The sequence below is a fragment of the Pseudopipra pipra genome, chromosome 2 (assembly GCF_036250125.1).
Source record: "Pseudopipra pipra isolate bDixPip1 chromosome 2, bDixPip1.hap1, whole genome shotgun sequence".
NCBI classification, from domain to species: Eukaryota; Metazoa; Chordata; class Aves; order Passeriformes; family Pipridae; genus Pseudopipra; species Pseudopipra pipra.
In genome coordinates, this window is record NC_087550.1 from 29,894,372 (window position 1) to 29,921,609 (window position 27,238).

At 46.1% G+C, this 27,238-nt stretch overlaps 1 protein-coding gene across 1 annotated transcript; it reads left to right on the forward strand.

Moving 5' to 3' along the window:
- Positions 1 to 7,938: 7,938 nt before the first annotated feature.
- Positions 7,939 to 18,934, forward strand: LOC135409373 (solute carrier family 2, facilitated glucose transporter member 3). The gene is made up of 10 exons (XM_064644798.1): positions 7,939 to 8,071; positions 11,020 to 11,115; positions 12,404 to 12,564; positions 12,844 to 13,084; positions 13,257 to 13,419; positions 14,062 to 14,249; positions 14,613 to 14,717; positions 15,125 to 15,226; positions 15,479 to 15,682; positions 16,185 to 18,934. Exons 1-10 carry the CDS (start codon positions 8,057 to 8,059, stop codon positions 16,398 to 16,400), a joined length of 1,491 nt encoding a protein of 496 aa, XP_064500868.1. The 5' UTR covers positions 7,939 to 8,056; the 3' UTR covers positions 16,401 to 18,934.
- Positions 18,935 to 27,238: the final 8,304 nt, after the last annotated feature.

The window sequence follows — 27,238 nt, forward strand, 5'->3', positions numbered from 1 at the left end:
TGTGCACAGCATCCTCACACAGCTAGGCTGGCTGAATATAACCACTAGTTTTCAAAGAGATGAGGAGGGCCACGGGCAAGCAGATACATGCATGTGTAGGAGTGGAAGTGAGCTGTGAAAGGGTGCAGGAATGATCCTGGGGGAGGACAGAGGGTGTGTGGAGCACCCAGAGGGGAGCAACGCAAGATCCAGAAGGGTTTGCATGAGCAGAGCAGCATCACTGGAGAGTGAGAAAGGAGGATGAGGAAGAGACAGAGAGCATGAATTGGGAAACACCTAGTCTTCCCCTGAAAAGGGGGAAGTATAAAATGAGGGGGCAGCTTATGGGTGATACCCACCCTGGCTTGCTGACACCCCATTTCTGAGGGGGAGTGGGGTAGAATTGATGGGATGGGATGGGATGGGATGGGATGGGATGATGGGGCTGCATGCTGGGATCTCTCCTGCCCCCTTTCTTGTGGTTGACCCTGCCAGTGATGCAGAGCAGGACTGGCTGCAATGAGGCAGCTCTTCCTAAAGATGGGTTTAATCTCATCTTTCCTCATCTGCTCTGCCTGGATCTCAGCACAGGAGTGATATGCGTGTTTTGGAGCACTCTTCACATCACCCCCTTTCTAGTCCTGCATGAGCTGCTCCTTGTGCCCCTGGCTACTGAGCAGCAAGTGTGGGATGCTGTACTTGGGGGAGAGGGGAGCACAGCCACGGGGCAGCTCAGAGCATCTCGTGCTGGGAGAGGAATGATAAACCCCAGTGTGATAAACTGGCTTAGCCATTGTTAGCCCACGAGGTAAAACAACCCGCATAGGGATAAGGGGAGGCTCAGGTCCTGCTGAGTGTTTCCAGCTCATCTGCAGCTAATTTTAGATTACAATAGTGAGGGGAGTGGAGAAGGGTCAGCCAGGGGCTTTGTTTTTTTTGCTGTGAACCCAGCTGCTGTAATCACATGTGTTAATGAGCCATTATCATAGTCTCTGAGCCCCTCCGCCCCAGGCTACAATCCTTCACTCTGTTGCTGGAAAATATAGTATGGTTCGGGTCAAGTACCTGGGAGAAGAACATGGCTTGATGAGAAATGCCTCCAGAAGTGGTGTTTGTGAATCTGCAGCTCTGCTTGTGCCCAGTGTGTCTGTGTGTTTATATATCTCAACTGTTGTGTCAATATATGTATGTCTTAATGTGTGTATTTGCTGGGGAGTGTGTAGGTATAGTGGGTGGGTTCAGCTCTGCATACTGTATGTGTATGTGCTGGCCCTGCGTGTAGTTTTCTCTTACTAATGTAGGGGTGTGAGAAGTATGCCTAAATGGGGACATGAGATAAGGCAGCTTACACTGATGAAACACCTCCAGTCTGTGCCATGGGGTGCAGGCCCAGACTGGCTCCATGTGCCATCAGGCAGCATTCCCTAGCACCTATTCCCCTGGTGCTGGATTGACCAGGCTAGGCATAAAATGCTGCTGTGAGGAAGCCTATGCTGTCTGATTGGTATCTGTGTGACTGAAACACTGCAGCTGGTTAAGCAGCTAGAGAACATTGTCTAGCTGCATTCGTTAGACTTCCCATCATCCTTTCATCAGGCTGGCATGGTGCCCCGCACGTACCAAAGAGAGTTTCTTGTTATCTCTTCCAGAGAAAAACTGTTTCCCCACTCCTTAGAAAATAATATTTTACCATCCCAATATAGTAATTTCTTGACCATATTAGTTTTGTGAAGACTCATCAAAAACAACCCAGTCCTTATGCATGTACTGTTCACCCCTTGGGAAAAGGAAGGGAGGAAAGGGGTCTTAGCTGACTGGCAACCCTACTTCCCTCTATCCCATCTATCCCTCTATCCCAGTAGCTTCTGTTCCTCTCCAGGCCTTCTCTTGAGCCGACCCCCAGCCCAACCACTCTCCTGAACTAGGTGTATCTTCCTATTGCTATGCTCAGGACTTAGCTAGGAAATTCTCTTTGTAATTTTACTCCCTGTTACATTTTTTTTCTCTTATGCTGATGTGTTTTAATTGAACTTCATTAGCCAGGTTGTTTTCTTACATTGCCCTTCAAATTTAGTTTCTTGCTCAGGGTGGAGAAAAACACAGTGAGATGCAGTGGCTGATATATTAAAAAAACCCCTACCACAGATATTTTTGCCAAAGGTTCTCACTCCTGCCCTGCAGTCTCCTGCTAGCTCACTCTTGAGCTTCCATCATAGAATCATAGAATCAGCCGGGTTGGAAGGGACCTCTGAGATCATCAAGCCCAACCCTTGATCCACTACCCCGTGTTTACTAGACCATGGCACTAAGTGCCACATCCAATCTCATCTTAAAAACCTCCAACCCCCACCTGGCTACAACCTCCTTTCAGGGAGTTGTAGAGAGTGATGAGGTCTCCCCTGAGCCTCCTCTTCTCCAGGCTAAACAACCCCAGCTCCCTCAGCCTCTCCTCACAGGACTTGTGCTTGAGTCCCTTTCACCAGCCTTGTTGCTCTTCTCTGGACCTGCTCCAGCACCTCAATATCCTTCCTGAACTGAAGAGCCCAGAACTGGACACAGTACTCGAGGTGTGGCCTCACCAGCGCTGAGTACAGGAAGTGGGACTAGGAAATCTTAGATGGCTTTCTGGGAGTTGTCGAGTCTCTTGTGTAGCACCAAGATAGGTAGAGAGAGGAAACAGAATTTTCAATGATATGCTACTGTTCCTGGTTTACTCTCCAGCATGTAGGTTTCTGCAGAACTATTCATTCTTTTAATAAAAATTACTTTCTCTTTGTGAATCGTTATTAAAGTATTAAATGTTGGGTTCCATAGATTTTTTTTTTACAATGGTTACTTCCCCTTTGCAAGCGATTGTTAAAGTATTAAAAACTTTTTACTTCAATGATTTGATTAACTGATTAGGTTTATTAGCAAAGTTTTCAGACATTAGCTTCAACCTACATTGCACTGTGGTAGAGGGCAGAAATTAAAGGTGACTTTGATTTAATGCTATGATCTCTGCAGTGCTATGTCTGTGCTCTCTTACTTGGGTAATTCTGTAGCTTCCCCCTGTACCTCTCTCTGTCTGTTCATATTTTCTGTCTAGTTCACAGGTTATACTTTTTCCTCTGGTATTTTGCCGCTGCCTTTCCTTCCTTTTCTCCTTTATTCCTCTGCCTCACCCTTTTAATCTGCTTTAGTGCTTTCTTTCTTTACCTCATTATGTCTTTTTGTTTTTGCCTTCTGTCTCTCCATTGGTTCCTTTCTCACTCAACCTCCTGTTGTGTACGGGCCAACCTACATCCCACCCATCTTGTTGTTTCTCTCTTTTATCTTTCCTCCTTCCCCCCCCTCCTTCTAACCTCCTCTCAACAATAAAAGTTACTCATGGCTTGAGGGGGAAGCATCTGGCCCATGCTGGCTCTCATTCTCTCTCTTTTGTTCTGAATGCTCTTTTGTTATAAATACAACAAACAGAAAAGCACAAAATCAGCTCTCAAGGCAAACACTGCATAATAATCCTCCTTGTCCCTGCTCCTCTTATCTCTGAAGAATTTGCTCTCCGGGCAAAATAAGAAGAAACATGAGAAAGGGTTTGCCAAATTTGGAGGCAAAAGAGAGAGACTAGAAAAAGCTTCATCATATGGGGCAGCAAGTTGGGCAGATTTGACAAAGCAGGTAGGGCAAAGTGAAATATAGCTTCCCAGGAGCTTGGACAGCACAGTGATGCCCCTGTGGGTGATCTATCCCTGTTGATCAGTCTCTGTTCCCATTAGGTTGTGGAGGCATGGTCAGGATCAAAAATGTTAGTTCGAGGTTTTTTTAGCACCCAATTTTTGGTGCCTTCTCATTTGTGCCTTGAGCCAAGGCCTTGTGTATATGAAACATGTTTGCCAGAGAACTGTACCTGCTGGACCTCCACTGATGTTCTCAAAAAGCCACAGCAAGGTGATTCTGTGACTTGCCAGCTCCAGTCTCTGAAATAAATCAAAATAAGAACAGGCTTGCCCATTGTTGGGGCTCTTGCTTAATGTTAGATAGGGATTCTCTGACTAAACCAGCTTTCCTCAGAAAATGTAAGCTGGAAATGAAATGTTAGTTGGCATGCACTAGTTTAGACATGCAAGTGTTCTCAAAGCTAGAAAGAAAAAAGCTTGTTAAGCAGAAGGCAAGCCTTTCCCAATCCCTATAGCTCTGTGGTTAGGATACTGGTGGTTAATGTGGGGCAGACAGCATCAAGTTCTACCTGGGACCGGTTCTGCCTTGCCCTTCCCTTAGCAATCTTACATCTGCCTGTCCACATGCAGTGGGCCTCCATCCTAGCCAGTTAATGCATTTTGCATAATATACGAGTATTATATTCAGAAAAATCTGGGTGATTAGTTTTACTTGTGCTGTATCAGATAGCCCTGCTAAGGAGCTGTTAAGGTACTTCCCCCAGAAGTGATCTGTGATGTGGGAGGTAGGTGTGTGTCCTAGGACAGAAACAAAACTGGTATTTAGGAGGAACAGCCTATGATGCAAACTTCAAATGTGAATATTTAAGCATAAGCAAATGGGGCAAAACTCACTGAAATGGGTGTTTTTCCCACATTCCTTAGGAAAATTTGGGTTCCAGTGGTGCATTTTGAGCTTGTGTCTCTTTTTTACTACTGTTTACTTTGCCAGCGCTGTAAAATAAAGAAGTACAACCCAATATGTTTTGCATTATGTGTTAGAGACTTAATTTTCAGCTGAACTCTTATTGCTTTTAAATTGGACTGGTATGTATTTAATCTAGTCTGGAAGTTTGGATTGCTTAGCACTAGCAACAGATTCATGTGGGTTAAGAATAAACAAGGAATGAGGACATTTCAGAAGAATGCAGTCCAAAAATTGCTTCTACAATTTGGATATGCTTAGAGCCTCCACAAATATGGCAACTATTCACACTAACTAGTAAATTAATATTTCCTGAGCTAATGCCAAAGTTTGAGACATCTGGGTGATCAGACTCAAGGTAGAGTTTGCTGTGTTTGCAAACAAATGGAAAATAAACTAGGAAAAGGAAAAACAAGTGTGAGCCAAAATTAGTCAAAGAGGGTTAGGGAATTAGGCTGGACACAGCTCCTTGCTCCCAGGTGCAACCAGTAGCAAGGCTGACCATGCATTCCCTGTAGACACGTGCATAAAAACACATGTATGCATCACATACGTACATGTATATACACGGCTGCCACACGGATCAACAGACACACTGTGCATTTACACAAACACAAGCAGCACCAATGGCCTCACGAAACAAGCAGGATGGAGGTCCAGTAGTGGGAAATATACATATATATATATGTAAATATGCAAATATGGTAAAGTGGATCCTTCCAGGAGCTGAGGTCAGAGAGTCTGACCCCAGATACCAGTCTCCCTGACGCTGGCATGAGGCTGCAGCCCCACTCCTGTTGGTGATGCACACACAGAGACACGCACTCAGGTGTCCTGGCCAGGACAATCCTGGTCTCTCTATAGCCAACCTGCCATGGCCTTGCCCTTAGAGACAAGCAGACACCAGTGGTTCTCACCCCTATAGACCCCCAGACCCCACGGTCTCTCCAGCAGCTGGCTGGGACTGTCCCGGTCCCTCCGATAGGCAGCTCCTCCCTTACAGGCAGCCCAGCTCCCAGGCCGCTTCACCTGGTTGCCAGCTATCTGGTTGGATCTTTATTTGTGCTCATACCCTCATCTGTACAGCCGTACTTGCTGCACCCTGGGCACGTGGGCCACTGTGACCCGGCACTCAGACCTCCATACACACACCCCACCCTCAAATAGAGAACACCTCACCAAGGAAAAGAGTTAGAAATAGAAATTAACAGGATTGGGCAAACGGTGCTAATCAAGCGCAGGACAAGGCTGGACACTTGTGCTGGCCAGCTAAGAGTTGACATGCAACTGTCCCTTTTTTCCCCTCGTCTCTCCTTTTCTCTTTGTTTCCTCCCCTAAACATCCCATACTAAGTCCTGTGCAATCCCAAAATTCTCTTCCCCTGCATCCTGTAAGGTGTCCGGTGCCCCTGCACGCAGCACCACCTCTTCCCCAGTCTAAAAGGTGCTCCAGCTCTGGCTTTGTGATGAGTTTCACACCTGAACAATAGGGCTGATGGCTCTCCTGGGACGGCACCTGGCCCAGGCAGGGTGTCCCTTCCTCTGAGTCCTTAATCCGGGTTGTCGCCTGGCATTGTGTCCCTGTTTTCCTCCGGGTGTGTGAAAATTGGGCCTTTGATGTGCTAATGGCTCTTCTGATGGGCCTGGGAGTAGCTGGGGCAGGGTCTTAGTTGGGCTCCTCTTCTGCTATTGTCTCTCCATCCTCTTTTGTGGGTGTGAAGAGGAGCTTTTGTCACATAGCCTAAGAAAGAGGACCGTGCAGGCATCCTGTGCCCTTCTACACAGCTTTTTCTGCTGGAAATAATATTTTAACACCACACAAATACCCACGAGGTACTTACCACATAAATATCCCATGAGTATTTATCAACCTCACTCGCCCTTATAAATGCCATAAAATAAAAGGATATTTGTGAGGGTGAGTGGGGGAAAGCTTTGACCTGTTGATTTCGTTATGTGTGGCCAGGTGACCACGCCAAACAAACAGCAGAAGCGAATTTAAAATGTGATTGTTCCAGTTCCCCAGAATCTTATGACAAAAGTGGTGTCTGGTCTCAAGGTGTTTTTTCTAACAATGAAAAAACAGGCTGTCAGGTTTCTCCCCCTGTCCTTGCCCTCATCCCCAGCTCTCAGCTGTTGCCATTTGCTGAAGTCGAAGTCCTTGACAGGTTCTTAATTCAGTGAAGACTTCTATTGTTTGACAGCAGTTTTGCCCGAGATTCAAAGCACAGCTCTTCATTATTCTCCTAGAAGAGTTTGGTAATTGTTTGACCTGAAGGATGGATAGTAAATGACTATGGAGCACAGTAGCCTAGTTTGATTTAATCATAGGACAGTTTTGGTTACAAGTGACCTTAAAAATCATCTAGTTCCAATCTCCCTGCCATGGGCAGAGAAACCTTCCACTACACCAGGTTGCTCAAAGCTCCATCCAACCTGGCCTTGAACACTTCCACAGAAGGGGCATCCACAATTCTCTGTGCAATCTGTGCCAGTGCTTCACCACTCTCACAGTAAAGAATTTCTTCTTATTATCTAATCTAAACCTGCCCTCTGTCATTTTGAAGCCATTCCTTCTTGTCCTGTCACTACATGCCCTTGTAAGGAAGGGTGCAAGTCTTAGGCTAAATGCAGCTTTGGCTTTGCCCCCGTAGATTCTAGCATCGTAGGAAAAATTTGTTTTTAAAAATAAAAACATGCAACCAACAAAACAAACAAACAAAAAAATCCCCCAAACTCAGCTATCCAGAACTGTGCTTCATGCACAGCTTTGGGAGGAGGGATGAGCACCCACAGAGCACAGCGTTAGACTTCAGGTTTCTGCCCGTGCTGTTTGTGTGGCTGCCTCTCTGCACCGTCACTGCCGGCCTTGCTGCTTTGGCTTATAGACTGAATAATAAATATCTTTATTTTTAAATACAATAAATAATAAATAAAGATGTCGCTTTGTGTCACGCAGCTGCTTTCGGCGCAAACCAGCGGTATTGTACCAATTAGCCAACGTCTGCGAGTGACATCCAAGGTGTGGTGGGCCCTTGTCCCCGCCGCCCGTGCCTTCTCCCTGCGTCCCTGCGGAGCGGGGAGCGGAGCCGGGGCGCTCCATGGCCACCCCGCCGCCCGGCACGCCCCGCCCGGTGCCACCGCCCGCCCCGCTCCATGACCGCCCGGCCGCCCGGCACGCAAGTTCTCGTCAGAGAGTGGTGCGAGCTCGGAGGGGTGTTTCGTGATTTTTTTTTTTTTTTTTTTTCTCTCCTTGAAAACAGAAATGACAGGATGCCCGGCAGCCCCTCCCCGCCCCTCCTTCCCACCCTCCCGTGGCGAGCCCATAAATCCGTGCGGGGCGGGCGCGCACCAAGTCTCGGGCGTGGGCGGGTGCGGCGCCGCCTCCTCGCGGGTTCCGTTAGGTGGGGACGGGTGGCCGTTCGCCCGCAGACGTTGTCCGGGAGCCGCCGACCATGGATGACAAAAAGGTGGGATGGGGAGCGCGGGTTCCTTCTCGTCCTCTTTCCCCTCGCCGCTCGGGTACCCGGGCGCTTCGGCGGAGGGCCGGGGAGCGGGGATGCTGTCGCGACCGGCGGGCGGCCGGGTTTGGTTGTCGGCTCGGTGGCCGCCGCCGCCGGGTGTCTGTTGGTCTCAGTGAAGATGGATGCGGCGGTGGTGCCGGCAGGGCCGCTGCTTGGCCCCTTCGGAGGGTGGCTCGGAATAAACCCCCATCTGCGGGAGGGGAGACGGGGCGCGGGGGCGGGCACAGTTTGGAACGGGTTGTTGTAGGTCGCAAGATCGATTTGGTTTCGTGCGCGTGGCCTGATGATGCACATGATGCTGTCCGGGTTTTAGGGTATTGATCACGAGGTTTGTTTTGCTGGCAGCGCCGCACTCGGTTTGTCTCAGGGTTTAGGATGCTAGAAGGGGGGTTGTTATTAAAGGCATTTTGTTTGGTGCTGGCATGATGTATAAAGGCATTTTTAAATTTCAAGAAGGCGGCGAAGCGTATCTTTCCCTTCTTTCTCCTATGGAGAACAGGGGACATTTGTCGATATCGTAGTTCATCTGCAGCTGAGAGTGAGGTGTGTAGCAGTGGCGTCAGCTCATGATGTGTGTGTTTGAATGTACCAAGAGAGACAGCAAATTCCCAGCGGAACCCGGAGCGGGATGCCGGGGGATTAGAGTTAGACGGGAACAGCAGGATCGGGGAAGGACGAGGCCTTGCATCGCCATATTGATGGGAGATGGGGGCAGTGCGAGAGGATGAGGCAGAGAAAAGGGGAGCGCCCGGTCAAGGTCGCTTAGAGAGGCTGCTCCCGCTGGGCTCAACAAGTTGTACAGCTCTGGAGTTCCGCTCGGTGACGGAGGGGAGCTGGTGAGGAGCATCTCCTGGATAACGAATGCTACTGATGCCTGTGGTCGGAGGGAGGGGGGGTGGTGTGAATTCCTTGCTGGTGTACAGACCTCAGCCTTGAGCCTTTAGATAGAGTGGGTGGAGCTGTACTATTTCTGAGCTCCCTGTTTGCCTTTTGGGGAGTGAGGCAGTTGCAACAGTAACAAATGATCCATACACTAGATCACGGCCTGGCTCATTGGAGGGTATGGGTCATGCCACGTGATGGCTAGGTGGTAGGAGGCTGGGTAGGAGACAAATAGCAGGCAACAGCCAGGAGAAGGAAGTATGAAGGAGGGCAGAACAACTTATAGCTTATGTATGTGCCATGTAGGTGAGGGGTACCCACAAAGCGAGGTACCGGAAGCAAAAGGCCAGCTGTGGTCATCGCAAGCCATGACAAAGCAGAGTCCTGGGGGAAAGGTGCTCTTGAGTTGAAGATGTGGAGAGCTGGGTTTTTTTGTTCGCAGTTTAACTATACCTACTGACTAAAGATGACATAGCCTGGAGTCTTTAAAGTGCTTAAATATTGTAATGCCTTTTTACAGCATCGTCCAGATGCTTTGAAAGAGCTGTGTCCTTGTGGTTCTGTGCCAAATTTTCTCGAGATAAAGATGAGGGGAGAAGTCACAGGGTGCCATGGAGAATGCCTAGATTGCCTAGGGTGTGTTCAGGTGTGAATGCTACCTCGGTGAACATCTGCACCTTGTCCCCTCTGTCTCCATTACTGACCTCGGGAGGAAGAGAACTCGAGCTTGAGACATTTACATGATGTAGGTGGAGGAAGCCATGCCCGAGAGTAATTTCCTCAGTTTCTGTTTACTGGGGCCGAACTGGTAGGCGTCTTAGGGTTGTGCAGGCCAGAAGGACATACATGCTTGGCTTGAAAGATTGGTGAAGGTGGTATGAGCACTGGAAGAAGGCTATTATCAAAAACTGGGCAGTTCTGTGAGCAGCTACTGGAGCTGGGCTAGAAAGTGAGCGACTGAAAGAGCTGTGATAGTAGGCCCCACCAAGTACTTATCTCTACTCTGCCAGTATAAGTACAATAATTGGAAAGTCTTGGAAAAGGGACTGTTAATATTTTTGGAAAAGCTTCCAATCCCTCCTGAGATGGAAACACGATCTTTCCAAATTGTGCCAACTCAAGCACTGTTGGCCTAAGCGCCAGCTCCTGAGTCACCTGCTCCCCCACACCTCCCTCACTCGGAGCTGGCTTAAATGCCACAAGCTTCAAAACCGAATAAAATGTCAGATGTTTTTCACTGACACGTTTCTCAGTATGTGAGACTTCTGAGGGCTGGACCTTCCACCTTTCTCCATGGCTCTGAGGGCTCAGCAGTTTTTATTTTAATTTAACAGAGATTGACATATACTGAAATTCCAGGGAGTGTGCTTCATTTAAAATATCAACTATTGCCACAGCTTCAAGAAAAATAAACGGGAAGGTTGGCAGTAACTGTTGCCATCTCTGAGGGAGGCTGCTGTGCCAGGTGCCCTGGGGCAGGGTTGGGAAGCTCTAGCCTGGGAAAAACAAGCCTGTTGCTGAAGAGTGCGTGTTGTAACTGTTATGAGTGGCTGCCAGTGTAGCTCATGGGCAGATCTGAGACTCAGTTTATGGGAACTTGTCAGCTGGCACAGGAAAGTTAGACCCTTCTTTCATGACACGCCAGAGATCAGCAAAAGCTTCTGTAAAGCAGATCAACCCAAAATAACAGCTACTAATGCAGCCAGTGTATTCATTACTAATGAGCTGAGAATAGTTGTTAAAGGTCAGGAGATAATAAAGGGGAGGCCCTGACAAGGCCTCCCACTTCTAGTCACAGAACTTTTTCCTTCTGTACAGTTGCATTTCCCTTTCCAGGGAGGGAGATCCAGGGGATGCTACTGGTAGGTACCTACCTTTACTGGATGAAAGGCCATTCCCGGCCCTTGGTGCACTTGCATATGGCACCTATGAGGTGCAGCTGCTGTTCATGCTGAAGAGAAACTCAAGTTGATTAGAAAGTCAAATTAACTAAATGTTTCCTCTCTCCACAGAAAGTCACAGCACCCCTTATCTATGCTGTTTGCATTGCTGCCATTGGCTCTCTTCAGTTTGGGTACAACACTGGTGTCATCAATGCACCTGAGAAGGTGAGAGCAAGAATGGGCTGGGGAGATGGTATGAGTGAGGGGCTGATGGGAAAACAGAGGTATACAAAGGAGAGGGACTGTCATCCAAGCTTATAATTTGGTTCTGGTTTATGAAGTCAATAAGACGTTTAAAGTCCCCTTTCAAATACAACAATGGACAGGAAGGGCAAACTTTTGGGGAGGAGAAAGAGCACACAGAGAGGTTAATTCTCCTAATTAGGAGGGGGGGGGGAAGGAGGGCTCCATCTGCCATATGTAGTATGTGGAGGAACGTGAGCAACTTCAATTTTGAGTCAGAATAAACCAGCCATGGCAGAAGGAATGTAGCAAGCAATGTGCAGAAAACAGTCCAGGGTTGGTAAGGATTACAGTTGCCCTAGTTTAGTTTATTTCAGGTTTCTTTATTTTACTTGTTTATTCATTCCTTGTGTTAAGTATAGTTTCAGTGCTTGCAAAAGGGTTGTGACTTGGGCACTCTGACCGAATCATCTCATGACTGTAGCCTAAGAAAGGAGAGAAGAAGAAAATGAGAGATGTGGTTTTCATGTAACTTTAAGATGGTTCCTCTCTCAAGAACTGAGTCACCAATACCACATCCACCCTGTCTCCGGGAAGAGATGTCACATCACCAGCGGGATGGGGGATGGGGGTTGGTCCTCCCTAGCTAATGTCCTGCTGCCATCTGCTGGGGACAGACACTCTGTCCCCCCCTAGCCCATGCAAAATTTCCCTCACTATCTGGGGGAATGCCTTTGAAATCAGCGTCATGGCCTTGTTGAGTTGTTTTACATAATGCTGCTTTTCAGCCTTACTTCAGTGAAGCCTTGTGTCTCTTTTAACAATGTCCATACCAGAAAGCCCCTCCCTGCTTCCAGTGTTTTGGTATTGCCAGAAATGTCCCCTTCCATTCTCTGTTCATGTTTTCTTGTTCCCTTTCACTCCCAACTGTCTCACATCTCCTCCCAAGAACCACCAGTGACTCACCTAATCCAAAATACTCAGAAGATAAGCCTGTTTTCCCTAATAAACACTGCTGTCTTGTGTGTACCCCACCTGCCCACCCTCACCCCCCAATTCAGTGAAGCAATCTCTCCCTCATCATGCTATTTCCTCTTTCTGCACCCTCATCTTCCCCTTGTATGACTTGTTACTGCCTGCTGATTTTTTTTTTTTTGAGTGAGGGGGTCTATTGTTTTCATGGCAGCAAGAAAGACAGTAGTCTCCCCTCTCCCCAGTGCAAAATACCTCCTTCTGGATTGTAACTCTGTCTCCACCTGATCTCTTGCAGATCATCCGGACGTTCTTCAACAAAACCCTGTCAGATAGGAGTGGGAGGGCTGTCTCCCAAGAGCTCCTCACGTCCCTGTGGTCCCTTTCTGTGGCCATCTTCTCAGTAGGAGGTATGATCGGCTCCTTCTCAGTCAGCGTGTTTGTCAACAGATTTGGCAGGTAAGTTGGGATGAGGGATACAATCTGTTAGGGTATTTTTCCCTTCTGCAATGCAGTTTTGGGAGGAAGAGGGCAGAGGTGAGCGGAAGGGAGGAGGAGATGTCTGGGGATGAATGTGGGCAGCAAAAAGAAAGGAAGGGTTTCAGGTCAAGGCAGGAGTTGAATGGGTATTATTCTGTTCCTACCACTGAGACAGGAGATCATGGTCAGGTTTATCCTCCTCCCAGTGATTTTCCTGTTGGCGGTTTAAGCTCAGTCTTAACATCTTTTCCTGGGCAGGAGGAACTCCATGCTACTGGTGAATGTCTTGGCCTTTGCTGGTGGCCTTCTCATGGCCTTCTCTAAGGCGGCAAAGGCAGTGGAGATGCTGATTATTGGCCGCTTCATTATTGGTGTCTTCTGTGGTCTCTGCACCGGCTTTGTGCCCATGTACATCAGTGAGGTCTCACCCACCAGTGTCCGTGGAGCTTTTGGCACCCTCAACCAGCTGGGCATTGTTGTGGGCATCCTGGTGGCTCAGGTAGGCTTGGCACAACCTGCTCATACCCGTGGGGGAGGAAAAGGAGGGCTGGGGGAGGGTGAGGAGGGTTGTACTTGCCATCAGGTGCAGTATGTGGTCCTGTAATACTGGGGTGGGAGTGAGGAACTGAAGTGTTTAAATCACTCTGCTTTCTCTCTAATTTTTGGTGTAGATATTTGGCCTGGAGGGAATCATGGGGACTGAAGCACTTTGGCCACTGCTTCTGGGGTTCACAGTCCTCCCAGCAATCCTGCAGTGCGTGGGTCTTCTTTTCTGCCCTGAGAGCCCCCGTTTCCTATTGATCAACAGGATGGAAGAAGAGAAAGCACAAGCAGGTACGAACTCATCTCGAAGGGGCAGGGCAGGGTTCTGGCTCCCAGAACACACTCAGCCTACACTGAGCTTGAGTGGGAGGCCAGGTCTGACTCTGGAGCCTGTGGTGGATTAGGGTGTGACTCCTGGAGGGCATCAGGCCTGGTGTACCCTCCCATCCTTTAGGTTGCACCAATGCCAGAAAGCATGAGAAACCTGGCATCCCAACAGAGGCGCCAGGTGGGATTAAGACTTGAGGAGTGGCACCTGGCCTGGTGGGAAGTAGCAGGATGAGCTGCTGCCACTCCTCCTGAAAGGCAGGAAATAGGATGACATTTAACAAGGAGCTTGGAGGTCTGAGATCAGCTCCGGCAAGAGCATGAACAGAATTTGAGATCAAATATAAGCTTGGAGATCAATCAACATGACTAGGGCCTGTGCCTGATTTCCATGTTGATCACAACACCCTGACCTGGGTTGAAAAGATGAGCAAGGCTGCATGTAGAGGCTTGGTCTTTCCCGTGTAACAGGCCCAAACACCAGCTGGCAGGTGTTCCACTCTTCCTGCTGTGCCCTTCCTGAAATAGCAGGGCAGGATACAGTCACGCACCCATGGCCGGTAGGTCTGAGTATTATGCCTGACATTTTTTGGTTCCTCCCTCCAGTTCTCCAGAAGCTCCGTGGTACACAAGATGTGTCTCAAGACATCCAGGAGATGAAAGAAGAAAGTGCTAAAATGTCCCAAGAAAAAAAAGCCACTGTGCCAGAGCTCTTCCGTTCTCCAAACTATCGGCAAGCCATTATCATTGCCATCATGCTGCAGCTCTCCCAACAGCTCTCAGGCATCAATGCTGTGAGTTATCTTCCTGTCCCATCTGCTGGGCCTCCCTTATCTGTGGCTAAACTTGCACTTGCCACTGATGCAGAGAGAACTGTACCTCCAAAAACCTCTTTGTGCCTTGACTGGAGGTCACTGTTGTATGATATGGCAAAGATGGCTGAGATGGAAGGTGGATATTGTATTGGCTTTCACTTTTCCCACGCACACTGTGGCAAGACACTGCTGCCTTGCACCAAGTGAATGAGCCGTGACTGGAACTGTGGAGTGCTGCTTAAAACTCCCTGTTGGGATGTGCAAGCCAATTAGGCAGAGAATGAGGGACATGCTCTCAAACATGGGATCATGACTGTGTCCAACTTTTGCTTCTCTTACCAGGTATTCTATTATTCAACTGGGATTTTTGAAAGAGCTGGTATCAAACAGCCTGTGTATGCCACCATTGGAGCTGGCGTGGTGAACACGGTCTTCACTGTTGTGTCGGTGAGTGGAAGGAGGCCTAGACCTCTTTAAGAGATGTGACTAAAGACAAGTAGCCAGTGGCTGTGGCAAAGCATTGAGCTAGACAATGACCTGTAGGAGCAAAGAAAAGAATTAATCAAAGGCATTTGTGGGAGGAGAGGTGGGCAGAAAGAGGTATTGTTTTCCTAGGTGAAAAGAAAGGTGAAAAAGGAGTGCATAGGGGAAAAGTGATGAGAGAAAGCAGCAGCAAGAACCAGAGTGGAAAAACTTGTGCTGAGGATGGAGTAGTCTGGTGACCTGAACTGAGATCACCACTGTCACTGAGGGCTATAGGCAGATGAGAAAAGAGGTGCAGGACACACTGAGCAAGGGAACCTGTCATACTTTTGCTACCAAAGTAATGGATTTTTCTTCTAACCTTTTTCCAGCTCTTCCTGGTGGAGCGTGCAGGGCGCAGGACCCTCCATTTAGTTGGTTTGGCTGGCATGGCTGTGTGTGCTGCTGTTATGACTATTGCTTTAGCTCTGAAGGTGAGTAAACAGTGTTCTTATTCATGGTGACCCCAGCAGGGGACCTATAAGACTTTACATCTGCAGTGCTGTGCTGTAGGGCAGGTAGAGCTGGGGCTATACATGAGTGTGCAGTAGGGAGCGTGATTTTGTAACTCTGGAAGCTGCTACAGTGTTCACAGTGCAGCTGAGAAAGTTGTGACACTGGAGTTGGCATTGTGCTGTGCCATGTTTGCCTCAAACTGCAGCTGATTGTATTTTGTTCCCTTGCAGGACATTTTGGAATGGATCAAATATATCAGCATTGTTGCCACTTTTGGCTTTGTGGCTCTTTTTGAGATTGGCCCTGGCCCTATCCCATGGTTCATTGTGGCAGAACTCTTCAGCCAGGGCCCACGGCCTGCAGCCATGGCAGTGGCTGGGTGTTCCAATTGGACCTCCAATTTCTTGGTGGGAATGCTCTTCCCCTATGCAGAGGTAAGTCCTGGTTTATAAAGCACTGTGAGAGCACTGCAGCATTGGAATAGGTGTCCAGAAAGGCTGTAGAATCTCCATCCATGGAGACTTCCAGTACATGACTGTATGACCTTTAATAACCTGACCTCTCCTGGAAGCTGTCACTGCTTTGAGCAGAGGGCTGGTGAATCCGGAGGTCCGTGAGTCAGTCTTAGGATTGTTACTGAAGTGCCATTGCTCACCTTATATTCTGGTGTCTCAACTGCTTGAAGCTTGCAAATAGTTGAAAGAGCCATTTCTGTTATCACATCAAGGCTTTCCCTTTAAAAGCCTCAATTTTGGTCACCCCTAGGAACATTAAAGTCTTTCAGAAGCCCACAGGAACCTGATTTAATTTTAAAAAACATCAATGAGAAGAAGATTGTTGGAGAAATGTGTTGGAATTTTGACCTGTCAATGGCAAATGACCTTGCATTTAGATTTATTTTCAAATCAAAACCTCTTGCTTTTGTCCTCCCTGCAGAAACTGTGTGGCTCCTATGTCTTCCTCATCTTCCTCGTTTTCCTGGTCATCTTCTTTGTCTTCACATTCTTCAAAGTGCCGGAGACCAAGGGCAGGACTTTTGAAGACATCTCCAGGGGCTTTGAAGGACGAGCAGCATCCAACCCTACATCCCCTTTAGAGAAGAACCCCATGGTGGAGCTGAACAGCATACGACCTAACAAAGAAGTTGCCTAAGATTTGTGAAACACCCATTCTTCAACTCTCACATGCCTAAAGAGTCATTAAAGGAATGAGAAAAGAAAACCATGAGAACTGGGACATTTTTCCCCTCCTCAATTGCTGCTATTTTCTTCTTTTCACCCACATGCTTGCCCATTGTGCCAGGCTTACCAGCATTAATCGAATCTGATATGGGTAGTCTGCCATACTGGAAAGCACCTGGCACTTGCAAAAATAATCTCATCTTTCCTGTCAAACACCAGGAGAACAGAGAAGAGCTGGCAATGTTTTTTGCTTTCCTCACATCAAATTGCCATTTGGGGTTGACATACTTATGCACACAGTGACCATTATGTATTTGAATTACTATTTTTGTAGTGAGTTAAAGTGACCCGCTAAACAAGTCCCCAGCCCTTTGAGTCTATCTTGTGTGCGTGTGTACAGTGTTACACTGGAATTTAGCAAGCCTACCAAAAAGCCAGGTTGCTTTTTCCTATCCAGTGTGCACTTTTTTTAGCCTCAGGTAAAAGGGGACCAAGTCACATGCATATTTTTCCTGCTCTTTTATTTTTTTTTTGTATAGACAAACTGAAAGCATACTTTTACTTCAGTTTATTTATTTGTATGTCACTTTGTAAATATTTATTTTTTTAATGGTGTACAAAAATGTACAGATAAAGAAATTGAGGAAGTTTAAGAGAAATAGCTATTCTAACAAAAGATGCTGTAGACTTGAGGCGCAATAAGGACTGTAAAGGAGGAATGTGGTATTAAAAAAGAGATCATTTTGGGTGGTATGTACAACAGAGCCAATTATGCACATTACCTTTAAGTTATTTGTGCCCTCTGGAAAGAAATTCAAGGAATTGTGTACTTGTGAAAAGAGGTATGTTTCTCCACCAAAATCTCTGTTATTAGGGATTTTTTGGTGGCTATTTTAAATAACTGTTCCCAAGTGTTCATTAGGAAGTGATATTGGAGCTTACAATGAGTGTTGTTAGATCATATTTTCAGACATGGTTTTAAGCATTCTATGGATGATTGAGGGTGGTGATTGCTAACCAGAAAGTAACTTTTCCTGCCTTCTCTTGATTTTCTTTTTGGCTTTTCTGTTGTATTCTAATAGGTCATAAAGTCTGAAAGTTGCAGATCGTTACTTAAAGGCGTGCAAGGACAAAAATTATTTTTCAAAGCTATATTTTTCTTAGCAGTTGTTCCTATAAATATTACAGAGGCATGTAGCATGACCCTTCTGGACACAGGCATGGTCAGTTATGGTACATGTAAGTTCATAAAAGTAGACATGCAGGACTAGAGAACAGAGGTACTGGAAGTTGCTAGTTTAGCAGTATGAAAGGTCTGTAGTGCTCAGTCCCCTGCTTGGTTGCAGGCCTAATGTTTTTGCCCCATGTATCCTCTCTGGAATATCTGCATGATGATGTGGTGCTCAGCAGCGTGCTGTGTAGGTGTGTACAGCTCTATAATAGTGCCTCTGTTAAAAGGGATGTGGCAGACAGTAATTGTACATCAGAAAACGTTGGTATCCCCACTTGTCATACTGCTGGGCAGTTGAGAGTGTGTGTGCATGCACTCTGGCTAGCACAGTTCAGTTCAGGTAGGCAAAAAGTAGCACGTAGGTTATACTTGCAGTCAAGGGGTGGGAGCTTTACTTCAGTGACTGCACTGCTCTGTCAGGAGACTCCAGGCCTGTGCCTGTCCAGGCCTGCACAAGCTGTCTAAAGGTAGCACAGAGGTAGGTCCAATTTAAACTCCTGCTCTAAGATGAAGTCTGCATCTAGTCTGCAGTTTTGGACTTGATCAAACTCAGGTCTACCTGCTGGAATTCATTACTGGATTTGCTAGAAGAGAGGCAAGCTCACGGAGTCCAAGTTGGATAAAAGGAGGAAAGGCTCAGAAAGGTAGGAAGGACAGCAAGACTTTTGTAGCATAGATAGCCCAAGCTTTCTTACCAACATACTGCTTCAGAACAGGTTAGAGAAGTTCCCATTGATGTATATTCTGGGGGGTCTGTCTGACGTTTTCAGTAACTAGTGATGATGTTTCTATCTTCCCTAATATGATACAGTTGCAGAGATCAGTTAAATTTGCTGCTGTGAATTAATTTGAAATACCCCAGCTTTGCACAATGCAGTTGTACTACATCCAATTTTACCTAGCTTTTTATCAGGCTTACATGCCAGATATTTATTCTCAGAAGTATTCTATAAGACTTCTTTCCCAACTTTGACATTTTGACTCAGTTACACAGATTTCTGTGCCCTTCCTTTGACCCTCCAGCACGTCCAGACATGATATTTCTATATGGAGTATCTGTATGTTAGGAAATTACCCCTATGGCTGTGCATAAGAGCATTCCATACTTTGCATCAGATGTGTGTTGGCTTGGACTGAAATGTGTAGGCCTTTCTCACATGGTATCTCTTCGTTATTTTCTTTTTCTGTAACAGCATTGTGAATATTTTGGATGGATTTTATATGCTTATTAATGTGGTTGTTTCCTGGTTTTGAAATAAAAAATATTAAATAAGTGTCTGATTTGCATTTTGCTTTTACCTTGTAGGTCTTCTGTTTCTTATTCCTTTATCACAGCCTGGGACTATACCCTGAAATGTCACCCGCATCAACCCTGCAACCTTTTTGGCTAGCTCAGCACTCTTTGCTGTTTTAGTCTAGTGGAAATGGTAATTCCTCTCAGCCTCCATGCAAATCACCTTTAATTCCCTTACTGTTACTCCTTAGGAGTTTTTAAACTAAAAAGGTGTGCATCTCTGCTTCCTGTTTACCCAAATCCTTTTGTTTGCCTACAAATACTTTCCCAGTGTTTCTCAGTAAAAGGGAGAGGGATGTTGTTGGAGGTTATGAATCCTGTCCAGAGATAAAGTACCTGAGATTTCTGCCCCTGCTCTCTTCTTGCTGTGGTCCTCAACTTCTGTGCTAGAAGGGTGAAGAAGGGGCCCCTTTTCCTGTAGCTGATGCTTTGCTCCCTCTGTCTGGCAAGTGACCTTCATGTCCTCCTCTGACATCATGCCCATGTGCATTCAGCACTGAGTGTCTGAAAGGAGCAGTGTTGTGAAGAGAAAACCCCACTGCCCAACAGAGTAAGCCAGTTCCCAAAAACTGATCCTACAGCTCAGGGACTGGGGTATTCCGTGGCCCACTATAGGGTCTGGACTGCTCTCACCCATGGCTCTCTTGCCTAGGGAGTACTGGGCATCCACCTATTCTCAGGTTCTCCTTTTCCTGCCCTACAGCTATCTAACAAGTCCAGAAAGTCAATGCTTGTGTTTTTGGCAGAAACTATAGGAACAGTTCATCAAAAAAATGTAGAAATAAAATATCCTTTAGAGGAGGAGGATGGACTGAAGTTAGAGGAAGGAAAAGATGACAGAACCCAGAGTACCCTAGAGCAGGATTCTGGCTAATATAGCTCCAGAGTCAGCAGGCTGCAATGAGGAAACAGTAGGGAATAACGTAAAGTCTGAAAAAGCTCAGCATAACAGAGATCCAGTATAGACTTTCTGAAGCCTGACGTTACTGGCTGCTGCATGCGCCTGGCCTGTGTTTTGCTAAGTTTGGTATGCAACCAGCCTTGGAGCTGGGGAGTGCTCTGGGCTAATCTAGGATTGTTTTTCAATTCTAGCTGAGCTAAAAAAATAAAACCCAGCCATCCAAACTCATAGGCATATCTAGCTCAAACTTAACTCTTAATATTTCGGTTTTCTTTGTCAAAATAGGAAGCAAAGAGCAAATTCACTTGGGGCCAAAGCACGTGATTCACTGAGCTCTAAATTAATGTTTTGTGTAGTTTTCGTGATAAATGAGGCTTTGTTTTAGATCTGGTTATTTTTGAAAATTGTAAGGAAGCTTCAAAAGGAAAACCTGTTTGCACTTAAATGGTTTGAATGTGTGAAAATGGGTTGTTTTCAGTTGAAACTGTTCATCACATCCAAGTGAGCGTGTAGGCAGTTCTTGTGGCCTCCACAGTCCTCCACAGAAATGAGTCACTGGAGAACCCTTCAAAGAGTGAAACTACTGCTGAGTTGACAAGAGAAGGCCCCCGAAGGTCACAAGTGACATCAGCCACGTCAAACGTTTCAGTGCTGTTTTACAGGCTAGAGCATGATAGAGTGTCACAGCATCACTGACAATATTTGTCACTTTTTGCTTGTGCTATTTGTGATGAACATATTTGCGTACCAGCCAAAAATAGCAATTTATTTCTGTGAGAAGAAATGTGCGGGGAGAAAAAAAAAAAGAACAAAACCCACATTTTATTGGAGGTAGATTTCACTGATGCATGTCCAGTGCACAAATCTTTATATTTGATTTTGTGCTCTAAAAAGAGCACATTTTAGTTCCAGACATTTCAGGAGCTGGGGCTGCTTCTCTCTTGGGAACATATCTGGATGAGAGCCCAAGCAGAACTGCAGTCTTACCTCCAAGCAAAGTTGCTAAGCCTTTCTTTGAGGGCTACTCCAAGAAGGAACATTTGCTAGTGTGGTGGGGGACTGTGCCATCATAGGTTTCATTTGAGAGGAAGGAAGGTGTGGACACACTGCTAATGCCATTATGACGGGCTGTGATGGAGCAGCAGCAGGAGGTGACTCAGTACAATGTTTTCTCATGCTGTACACATCATGAGAAAGATCCTGACAGCAGGTAAATCAAACACACAGTTTGCTGTGCAGAAAACTTACATGTCCTTGGCTTTTTTTCAGGCTTTCTATAGACAGGACCAAGGACGCAGTTCTAATGTTTTCTGCACTTTTAGAAGGATTCTTTGAAGACATGAGAGAGGCTTACTGGAAAACCTGGGGTACATGTCTGTGGTCTGTCACTTACGCTTTAGCCTGGCTCTGTCCTTACACTGTGAGTTACCAGACAAAAGGCAGTTATCTTCATAGCATGCTGCTGTGAAAGACATCACTCAGCCTGTCTTAGATGAGGAAAGAAAATCATATTGTTTCCTAAAATATCTATCGCTAAGGCAATTTAATAGGTGTTACTTGAAAGTATGCCATTTCTAGTGGAGACGTGCTGTGTAACTTCTAAAATAATTCACTTGCTGTGATAAATCTTGTTTCTATGCTATATCTCACTAAATTACAGTGTTTACAAGAATTGTCTCTTCCTTTTCCATAAGACACAGCTTTAGCATGCCTGATAGACACATGACTGACCTGCTAAGTCTGTTTTCTGCTTGTGTTGCACAACTGTTTTCTGTTTAGCAAATGGGCACATGGATTTATGTAAGGCAGTCACATTGGTGCACCAGTCACTGTGACATGCAATGTGGGGCCATTGCAGATCATGTACTGAACCAGTAACTGGTCACCCATATAGTGATCAACCTGATCAAACAGCACCCGATCTTTCATCTCTGGTCTCTGTTTCATCCTGTCTTTTAGTCTTCTCCATCATGAACAAATTTGCCTTCCATCAGCAAATTTGCATCTCCATCACAAACAAACTCAGATGTTTATTGCTTCCTTTATATTCCTGTCACCAACTGCTATTGTCTGCCATATTATCTTGTTTTTAACTTTTTACATTAAATTCTTTGGAGTCTGGACTAGCTTTATTGCCCCTTTGCTTTGCTTATTTCTTTCAGAGTGCTCTCTCTGGTATGGATCAAAGCTCACAATGACAGTCTTAACCTCATAACTCTTCTTTGACCCTAGGCTATGATGCAAGTCTATGACCTAAAGAGTCCTCAATGTTTAGGACAGAGCAACCAGAATAATTTTCCACTGAGGAAGGCAAAAGGACCCAGAACCAGGAGAGGATGAAGGCTGGCATCAGTGGTGAAGGTGTGGAGGGACATGGACACAGCAGTGTAACAGCAGACATTGATATGTATGGAAGAGCCCATAGGTGTCTGAATATAGAAGAGAAACAGTGAAGACTATGAGGATGTAGTGAAGCAATCAGTAAAAAGAGAATGGTGGGTTGCTGACCTCTGAGGACAGAATCATAGAATGGTTTGGGTTGGAAGGAACCTTAAAGACCACCTAGATCCAACTCCCCTGCTATGGGCAGGGACAACTTCCACTAGACCAAGTTGCTCAGAGCCCCATCCAACCTGGCCTTAAACACTTCCAGTCATGGGGCAGCCACAACTTCTCTGAACAACCTGTGCCAGTGCCTCACCACCGTCACAGTAAGGAATTTCTTCCATATATCTAACCTAAATTTCCCCTCTTTCAATCTGAAGCCATTCTCCATTGTCCTATCGCTACAGTTCCAGATGAAAGGTCCCTCTCCATCCTCACTGTATCCCTTCAGATACTGGAAGGCTGCTATGAGGTCTCCACTCAACCTTCTCTTCTCTGAAGGAGGAATGTGATGCAAACTAAAAAATCCCCAAGATCTGGAAGGAAGATGAGGCATTCATAAGTGTGAAAAGGTGGAACAGGGCTGAGAGAGAAAAATGTAAACTTTGACAGAAGCAGGTGAGAAACTGAGGAAAAGAAAGACTGAAGACAATGTGTGGTAGAAAGGCAACAGGCATAGCACCAAGGTATGGGCCCTTGAGATGCATGCAAAATAAAATGAAGCCCAATAGTACTCCAGTAGCTTATGACTCATAGGCAAGGGGTCATCAGTTCTTCAGGGAAAGAGAAATAGAGGTGTCACCTCCACCGTGCATGTCCACGAGGATCTTTGCTGCTGAAACAAATAGCTGTGTCTGTCACAGTGTTCCTTGCAGTAGGACCTCACCTCTTGGTCCACAAAGACTGAGTTCTGTTTGCTTGAAAGATGGCACTAAAAATGCCTCTCAAGGGCCACAGGGAGGGAAAACTGATGGGCATGCAAGATACAGCTGGCTCAGCTGGACTAAACTTATCAGAGTGGCATATCAGAAGCAGCCTTACCATAAACACAAAGCAGAGGGACCTGTGTTAGGTAATGTAAGACAAGGTTCTGACAAACAGAGCCAGACAAGGCCAATGTCAGCCAAGCCCAATGTGGACAGACGCCACCACTGCACTGAAACCTGCAGGGGCTTGTCCAGCTCAGGAAAACCACCAGTGCAGAAGTGTTGAGACAAAACTTCAGGAGAGTGAGGGAGCAGCATCACACTGCCTTTATGCTCTGCCTTTTTTCTCGTTCTGATGCAAGAGTATCATTCACAGTGATCATACATCCCTGAGAGGTAACGGGGTGTGTTGTAATGCTCTGGTCCCACACACAAAACAAAAAATTAAAACCATCATATTAGTGTAAATCTGTGGTGTTTCCAAACACATCATTTAGAGCAATTTTTTTCTGTAAGCAAGTCTGATACCTTTTTCTAAATGTATTTGAAACCAAGCCAAATCAAAACATCCCCCCCCCCGAAAATACAAACAAACCAAAACAAAATCCCAAATACCAACCAAAACCTCCAAACAAAATAAAGAAAACAAAGAGGGGGAAAATAGAAATAAAGACAAACATTTTTCCTTGTGAATGGAAAGTCCAGTTCCTGACTAGCTATGTGTGTGAGGACAGAGCAGCCAAAACATGGACATCAGTGCTGGCTAGAAATTTAGCTTTAGCACAGATTTACGGCACAGTGTTGGCTCTTGAGAAGATAGTTTTAGCTTTTTTCCTTGACTGGGACTTAACTTTTTGTGAACTAAACTGAACTAAGAGAATACATTTTGTTCTGCTGAAGTTAGGGTCAGGAAAATTTAGCGACACTTTAAAAATACAGACTGAGAAAATCTAAAGCTCATAGGAAGCCTTAAAGGTGTGAATTCTGTTGAGAGGGTTGGTAGGAAGGGAAAGGTGGGACCCATGCCTGGAAATGCTGACAGCTCTTGGGAGCTAGAAGCAGCCACTGCAACTTGAACTGGGGCAGGAGAGCAGGCTGGACACACCTCAGTTCACTGGCAGCCTTCTCTGGACTGGAGGCCCAAAAGGACACAGCAATGGTTCCAAATGCTCTCACTTGGCATCAGATATACAGTCATAAGGTGTGTTTGCTTGTGCAGTGCCCCGACACAGAGACTGTAGAGGCATAGCCCAGCTCATCATTTCCTTATCTTCCCTGATGTGGAAGGGCAAGGTGATGAAAGAGGGGCACAAAGGAAAGGGGTTATAATCTCCCTGGTACTAGTGCCAAGGACTGCAGGACATGCCAGGTGAATGGAAGACCTGGGAGCCAAAGGGGTTGTACTGTTCTGTCCCCATGCTCTCTGAACCAGGTCCTTCCAGGAAGGTTTTTGGAGCACAGCCATGAAAACCATGTTTGAAGTGGCTTCCCACCAACACTGCAAAACCCAGTTGAGACTCATATTAATGAGTCCAGTCTTTCTTCTGAGATAAAAGAAATATCTGATGTGTGGTTTGTGGGTGCGAACACTTTGGTTGCACAGATACAGTTTGCTTGCTCAAGGTAGGGCATTAAAAAAGCAGTTGGGATAGGAGATGTTTCTGTGTTTAAACCAGACTTCCTATTGCTCCCATTTTTAAAAATAACATAATCTGAAATGATGCTCCACTCTCTGCCCCCTTGATTCACATTGAAATCATGACAGATGGATACAAAACCCTCAGAAATGTTTTTATCTCTTTTCTTACAGAATTCCAGAGTCTGAGAAGTGATGATATCGTCTTGGAGGAGATAAATGAGACAACAGAAGAATCAATCAGACAGACACAAAGACCAGCTGCATGTAGCCCATTAGCATCTTTCCCAACCTCAATGCCAACACCGTATTCTCAGAGCTCAATGCCGTAGGTATCTATGTTGTTATCACTAATGTCATGAGCAGAGAGGAAGCAGTGTCTCAGGGAGTGAGGCAGGACTGAACACGAGTGCTTAGCAGCTAGGTCTGTGCTTGTTGCGAAGAAAAGTGGTGTCCCTGGAACAGAAGCTTAAGAGGGACAGGTGGTGAGTTTTATGAGTGAATTGTGGGAAGCTCTCAACACCGGAGAAGACTTCCTCATGACTCTACTCTGTCTCCTTCTCTCTATTTGCCTATTAAAATCAATTATTCTTCCAAAATAATCCTGCTGCCTGGGCCTTTCCATTCTGCCTTGATCACCCTAGAAGTGAGAGCCATAGGCTTCCTTCTCTCTATCTTTCCTGTCTCTACCTTTTATGTGAGCTCCTCATTCTCAGTGGACTGAGACAGAAATCTGAATGTGGGGCTTCTTTGCAGTAAGGAAACAACAATGCCTCGTTCTTTGCAGCACCCTGTCACATGGGGCAGAAAATGGACCAGTAGCTACTGTGGGGTCTCATCTCCAGCCATTCCAGATCCATATTAACCTGCAGATATTTGCATGCTGTGCTTTGTCATTCTACCTCACAGTGTCTGACCCACCTCTTCCAGTATCGCTCTAAGCCTGTTCCACACCCCAGTGCACAGAAAAATGCTAGTCAACCTGTATGGCCTGCTCTCTTAGTTTCTGCCTTCTCCACTGAAGCATCCTCTTGGTTGTCCCAGCATGGCCATCACTGTACCAGAACAGGCTAGAAGCATGTAGTGGCTAGAAGCATCAGAAGCATGTAGTGGCAATAGATGTGGGGTGCTTCTTAGTGCCATGATATAGTAATTGGAGTTGGATCAGGGGTTGGACTTGATGATCTTGGAGGTCTTTTCCAACCCAACCTATTCTATGATTCTATGATTCTTCTGTTTCCAGATATTTCTCCTTAAAGGGTTAGGAGAAATCTGCTAATATTTGGTCAGTTGATTATGGCTTTGTGTAGTCCATCTAGCTTTACCTTTGCCTCCAGGTCAATGTTCAGTGCTACAGAATATTTTATTGAACAATCAGTTGGTGTAGGTGCAACACTTACTCGTTCTGATGTATTTTACCTTGTGTGAGGGTGTGAAGAGGTTGCTCAAGGCACTCTCACATTGCCAGGACACCAACCTGCAGTTAGGAGGAGCTAATCTACTGATGATGTCATTCACACTCCCTGTGATATTTTACATCTTCCCAGTTCCCAGTATGCTGAGTAGTGGTTTGCTGCCATACCTCCCCCTCCTTCCAAAGGAGTGTGCTGTGCCTACAGGGTAACTCTTGTCAAAGTATATTACATCAACTGCTCTCCCCTAATACAAACAGCCAGTGCTGTCATTTTAAAACGCAGTCAGTTTGCCCTTGGTAAACCAGTATCAACCTTTCCTGAATACATTTATGTCCTTGGCACATTTGGCACTGGGTGCCAAGAGGACATAGCACTGAGGTAAGAATAGCTGGTCTGGGGCTCACCAAGTCATCTTGATTGCTTTCTATACAGTTGAGGGCAATGTTAACCTTTTTCCAGTTGTCAAAGACTCTGATCTTATAATCACACCAGGCAGCTTTGAATATGTCCTAGCACCCTTGAAGTGTATTCTATGCAATCTCATGCACTGTAATAAATTCAACCTCTCTAAGTAGTATCAAGTCTGCTGCTGCCCTACACCTGGCTATCCCTCAGTTTTCCAAACCATTATGATATGTCTGGAAATCTGGGAGCAGGCTTTGCTTCTTACAGACTATTGCAAGAAAGGCTTTGAGTACTTCAGCCTCATCTAAGGCCGAGGCATCCAACACTAGTTTGTCCACCCATTCCTCAGCAGGAGACCTGGATTTTCCCTGGACTGGCTACTAGGATAGTTACAGAATCCCCTTCATCACCCACCCTATCCCATGCAACTTTTTGCTCCAGCTGGGCTCTGAGAGGCCTTTCTGATTTTGTCCTTCAGTACCCAAGCAGTGCTTCCATCCTCTTTCTTCTTAGCCAATCTTTTTTTCTACTACTTGTATATCTGCTTTTTGCGCTTGAATTCATTGTGAAACTCCTTCCATAGCCAGGATAGGTTTCCTACAAAACTACCAGATCC

Coding starts and splice junctions, on each gene's coding strand:
- LOC135409373 (XM_064644798.1), top strand. Junction 12,565..12,843: donor TTTGTCAACAGATTTGGCAG/GTAAGTTGGGAT, acceptor TTTCCTGGGCAG/GAGGAACTCCATGCTACTGG. Junction 14,718..15,124: donor CGGTCTTCACTGTTGTGTCG/GTGAGTGGAAGG, acceptor ACCTTTTTCCAG/CTCTTCCTGGTGGAGCGTGC.